The sequence below is a fragment of the Musa acuminata genome, chromosome BXJ2-1, assembly GCF_036884655.1.
Source record: "Musa acuminata AAA Group cultivar baxijiao chromosome BXJ2-1, Cavendish_Baxijiao_AAA, whole genome shotgun sequence".
NCBI lineage: Eukaryota > Viridiplantae > Streptophyta > Magnoliopsida > Zingiberales > Musaceae > Musa > Musa acuminata.
The window spans coordinates 36,640,184-36,645,660 of NC_088338.1; the positions used below are offsets into that span (position 1 = coordinate 36,640,184).

At 43.6% G+C, this 5,477-nt stretch overlaps 1 protein-coding gene across 1 annotated transcript; it reads left to right on the plus strand.

The window, feature by feature from the left end:
* Positions 1-422: 422 nt before the first annotated feature.
* LOC135599146 (myosin-binding protein 1-like) lies at positions 423-3,650 on the plus strand. The gene is made up of 3 exons (XM_065093915.1): positions 423-849; positions 963-2,076; positions 2,173-3,650. Exons 2-3 carry the CDS (start codon positions 1,020-1,022, stop codon positions 3,459-3,461), a joined length of 2,346 nt encoding a protein of 781 aa, XP_064949987.1. The 5' UTR covers positions 423-849; positions 963-1,019; the 3' UTR covers positions 3,462-3,650.
* The last annotated feature ends 1,827 nt before the right edge of the window (positions 3,651-5,477 follow it).

Sequence of the window (5,477 nt, forward strand, 5' to 3'; positions counted from 1 at the left end):
ATATTTAGAACTTTTTTAGTTAAATACTCTTTTTAATATTATTTAAATTCACGAAATTTATGTAAAGGGTAATTGAGTAATTTTATTTATATAAAAAATAAGATAGGTTGAATTTATTGATCCATGTTGATTATCCAATCATTCCTTTTCTAAAAAAATCTATACAATAATTTTGTTACCGCTGGTCCGACCACATCTATACTTTGGCAAAGATTTTTATATGTGAAGATGACCCCTCACTTTGATAATACATTTTCTATAACATGTAACATATGGTAGCTTCATAATCATAACTTTGAAATCTTCTTTAGGATACCTCTGTGCAGAATTTGCGTTGGAGATCTGACTCTTCCGTTCAGAAGAGTCTTCTGTGTCTGACACATAAGGCATACCGGCATGCCTCTCTCTCTCTCTCTCTCTCTCTCTCTCGGTCGCTCTCGCTCCACACGATCAAGCACGTTGCCTTAATTCGCTCTCGTCCTGTTGTCTTAGTTGTCCCTTAATTTGGCCTCTCCCACGACTCCGTCCGACGTCTGAGCTAAAACCTTGGCGTTTATGGGCAATTTTTAGAGCTTCGGGGACCGGAGATACCGGATTGCAGGCCCAGGTGTAGATCCCGGACGCGCATGGTTGCCTACTTTGCCTCCATCCATATATCTAACAAAGAAGCAAGCGTTTCAAAAGGAGATCAGAGACAGAGCGGGGAAGGGAAAGAGGCGGACGCTAAGGGAGACGGTCTTTGCATCAAGGAAGGCTGTTCTCTCTGTTCTCTTTCCTCTTGCCCTTCATCATAGCCAGCCTTGACATCAACGTTTGATCGCCATTACTTCCAGTGTTTTGCTGTTTCAGGTTCGTTGCTTCTTTTCTTCCTTCCTAAGAAGCCTCTAATGGTCTCTACCTTTTTCATGATGAGATATATCTTGGTTTCTTTCCGATGAATGTGTTCTGTTTTTGCCTTGAAGGACAACTTCTGCGAAAGTCTCCGGTCAGATCTTGTTTGTGTATGCAACTTCCTGGCCATGGCCGCCGGAACCAACACCGGAGGGCAGGCGAAATCGTGCCGCTTCCTCTTCGTGTTGTGGTCTGCCGTCTCCGAATGGTCGTTGATCATCATCTTGCTGGTGAACGCCGTGCTAGCGTACGTCGCCACCAGAATCGCTCGATTCTGCATGTTGCCGGCCCCATGCTTGCTGTGCTCGAGGCTGGATCCCATTCTCGGGAACGAGAGAAGAGAGTTCTACAGGAACTTGTTCTGCCATGAACACAAGGTGGACATATCCTCGTTGGTCTACTGTCATGGCCACCGGAAGCTCGCCGATTTCCGGGAGATGTGTGAGGCCTGCCTCCTGTCGTCCGCCGACACGGTCCGAATGCCCAAGACCATTTTTGGGGTGAATCTTGAAGATGGCTACGAGTCAAACAGTAAGATCCGTGGGGAGGATCTGGACGATGCTCCTCCGCTGAAGGAGGATCTCGAGCCAGGATCTTTGGGCGCGGGACTCTGTTCCTGTTGCTCTGAGCCATTTAGCCTTCGTAGAAAGCTTCAGGCGAAGAAGAAGAAGAAGAAGATCGGCGGTGGCCTTCCGGGTCGTCGAGTGCAGTTGAGGAAGAGACAAGACAAATCTTTGGACCCGACAGCCGTCGACGGCGATCTCCTGTCTCATGTTGGCTACAGCGAGCTAAAAATTACCTCCGATTCCGAGTCCGATGAGCGGTTCTCAGATGATGAGGATGACAATGATGATGATGGACATGGTCTGGTTCGCGTAGCCAAAGACATCAAGGAGGAGTCTGTGATGCGGCGAAGACTACGACCTGGCATGGCCAACATCAACCAGGGGTCAGCGACCACCGTGTTGGAGGACATGGTGCCCGAGAGACTGATCCATCCTAACCCTGTCGTTCCTCAGAACAAGCCTTTGAACGAAGGTGATTCGCGGGACAAGTCATCGTCGATGTCCAGAGTCGGGCAAGGTTTGGAGGAAGCCAATTGGAGCAGTGCCGATGTGAAGGCCAACCCCGTCGAATCGTCATCACCTGAACAACTTCCTCGAGAAGTAGCGACGACCGAAACCTGTAAGAAAAAGATCTCGTTTTCACCATGACAACTCTAAAAAAATATGCATCTCGTCGTGTCATCTAATGATGCCACTATTTCCTTCTCGTCTCCAGTGATCTATACCGAAAGAGGTGTTGTCGACTGTGTTCCCGGAAAGTTGTCTTCCTCCACAGGAATAACAACCCAAGTGGGTCCCATCGATCGCAACGACAGCCTGAAGAACGCATTCGCCAAGAAGGGAATCATGCTATCCCCGAGGTTCTCCGAAATAGTCGCAGGGAAGGCACAAGAAGATCTGAAACTGAGGCTGTCGCAGAAATCTTATCGGGTGCTCGATCTGCCATGGAGCGATATAACTACGAGTCCCAGAGTCCAGCTACAGGGGGAAGACCTCAAGTCAGCAGATGTTTCCGGCTCGATCGGGTTGCAGAACATAGCCAAGAGGCTCTACGTGGAGCGAAACAACTCCAGCTTGGAGAGCTTTGACGTGAATCTTCTCGGTGACATCGAAGGAGAGACTTCGGTGGATCGGCTCAAGCAGCAGATCGAGTTGGACAGGAAATCCTTGAGCGCGCTGTACAAAGAACTGGAGGAGGAACGAAACGCTTCAGCGGTCGCAGCAAACGAAGCGATGGCCATGATCAACAGGCTGCAGGAGGAGAAGGCGGCGATGCAGATGGAAGCTCTGCAGTACCTGCGCATGATGGAGGAGCAATCTGAATACGACCAAGAAGCGATCCAGAAGCTTAACGACCTGCTTACGGAGCGAGAGAAGGAATTACTGGATCTGGAGGCAGAGATCGAAAGCTACCGAAAGCGGCTCGGGGAGGCGCTGGAGGAGAAGGTCTCATGGGCGGAATCGAGAGAACTTGCTTCGGCCACCAGCACCCCTCGTCCCATCAGATCGCTAGCCCGCAGCAAGTCGGAGAAGACCGATTCACTTCCCCAAGAATATACCGAGTACGGCGTGAAGGACCTATTGCTGGGTTTTGAAGAGGAGAAGGCTCACATCGCCACATGCTTGAAGAGGTTGCAGAAGAAGTTCCATCTTCTATCAACCGGCAAAGCTAGTTGGGACGAGACCGCAGCTGAACCCGACAGAGCCATAGGAAATGGCGAGTACGGTGGCCACGACGGAAACTCATCCGAGAACGGATCGTCTCCATCCAGCGACAGGAAGATGCCATCGGAGAATGGTAATAGCGACATAAGTCATCTGCAGGACGAGGTGTCGGAGATGAACGAGAGGTTGAGGGAGCTCGACGACGACAGAGTGTTCCTGGGACACGCTATCAGTGCGTTGCGATATGGAAGCGATGGAGTCCGACTGGTGAAGGAAATTGCAGGCCACCTAAAAGAGCTACGAAGAATTCCCATAGCAGGGGAGGGAATGGCTGCTTAGCTTTCCACGTTGCTGTTGGTTGTTCGTCTTTACCGGTAGTTTTGTGTGGGTTCTGCACTGGGGGGAAATCTTCAACCAAGCAGTGAAATGTTTGCTTGTGCATTGTTAGGCCTTTTATGTCAGATTGAACTGTTGTTGTCCTACTTTTCATGCAAATGTTGTTAGTAGCAAAAACATTTTGATCCTTCACTCGGTCTCTACAATAGATGTGTATGTGCTTCTCATATTGCATTGATGCTTGAGTTTTGCTACCAGCCATGAGATTTGCTTGATCGTGAGACGGACCAGTTTTTGGTTCTTACAATTTAAAGCACGTATCATTTCTAGAGGAGGATGTCATTAATTTGTTTGAACCGCTAGCCGATCTATGCCACACAGAACTATATATACATGATCCTAACACCAGACCAATTACTCTAATGGTGTGTATCTTGGTCTCTTTCCTACGTATCGGAGATTTAATTTTTTTCTCCCAAAAATGTAAAATTGTATTACTCATCCAAGGAGAATAGGGTGTCCAAATTAGATGGTCATTCCCTATACTAAACAAAACAAGAATTATGCACACGTTCCCAATTTGTAAGACAATGTGCAGGTTTGTTACCTTTCATGTATACATACATGTGCATACAAGAAGGAATTCTTCTTATCATACTATTATATGCAATCCTATGTGGGTCTCATGCGCCTAAATACAAACTCCTAGAGATTTAGTTTTATTTTTCGTAAAGATTTAGTTAAACTACGAATTCCAAACTCAATGTGCCTTGAAATCTTAGTTTTTTTTTTTTTTCAAATGATATGTGATTAAAGCTAGAATCCTACTAAAAACTATCAAAATTTATACTACCTAAGCTAAGTTGATATTATCATCCTTTAAAAACAACGAGATTTGGACATCATGCCTAAAGGATTATAGTTAGGGAGTGACAAAGTTGACATGTTAGAGGATTTGGTCGATATACCAAAGGATAGGGTAATGTGTCAGAGATTCGAACGACATGTCGAAAGAGTAGACAATATGTCAAATGCTTCAAAGATGCACGAAATTAGTGGTTGATGAGTCCGGGTTTTGGTTGAGGTAACTTTGAGCCAATTTGAATTGGTATTCAGCTAAAGTAGAGCTCATTTATCATGAAAGTCATTGAGCTTGAAGTTTGACAGAATTTGAGTTATTAGAAGGTCAAACGCATGACCAAACCTACCTAGGTTAGCAATGGTACTACTACCTATAATAGTGATAGTATCACCAAAGTTTAGTTTTGTGATGCCATGTCAAAAATTATAATGAGAGTACCATCCTAATATAGTATTATGGTTTTGTATCATTAATTATAGTAGTAGTATCACAAAATTCTAGTATTGTTGCTCCATATCAAAAATTATGATATAATTATGATAAGAGTCTAATATTCGTTATGTTTTAAAGATTACATCTTTAGTACCATCTAAAGTTAATAGTAGTACCACTAGTACCTTAAAATATCGAGAATTTAAATTTTATCTTCATTTTATAAGATTTTTGGAGGTTATAAATATTCCACTCAGAATTAGTTGATGAAGCATCCATTCTTGAGTTTACGAAGAATTGTAGCTTTTTCTTTGAATATTGTTTAAGTCTTTTTCTTTCTCTTGAGTTTAGTTATGATACTAAATTATAAGAGATAAGAAGTCACATGTAAAAGAGTGAGTATAAAAGTTCTTTTCTAAGTTTGAAAAAAAAATTATAAAAGGTCATTGATCTTCACTATTAGAAGCAAGATTGATAGTGAAAGCTAATGGCATTGAGGAAAGAGAAATCAGGAATGGATGCAAGTCAATAAGACCAAACCACTATAAATCAATTTACATTCCTTCTCTTAGATGTGACTTTTAATCGTGATACTTATTATCATTCACTTTATTGGTAACTCTCATTACACTCAATATTTGGTTAATTATATTTTTGATATGTATTTTCCTCAATCAAATTTTAAAGTTAATTAAAAATTACTATAGTACTAATTCATCCCCTCT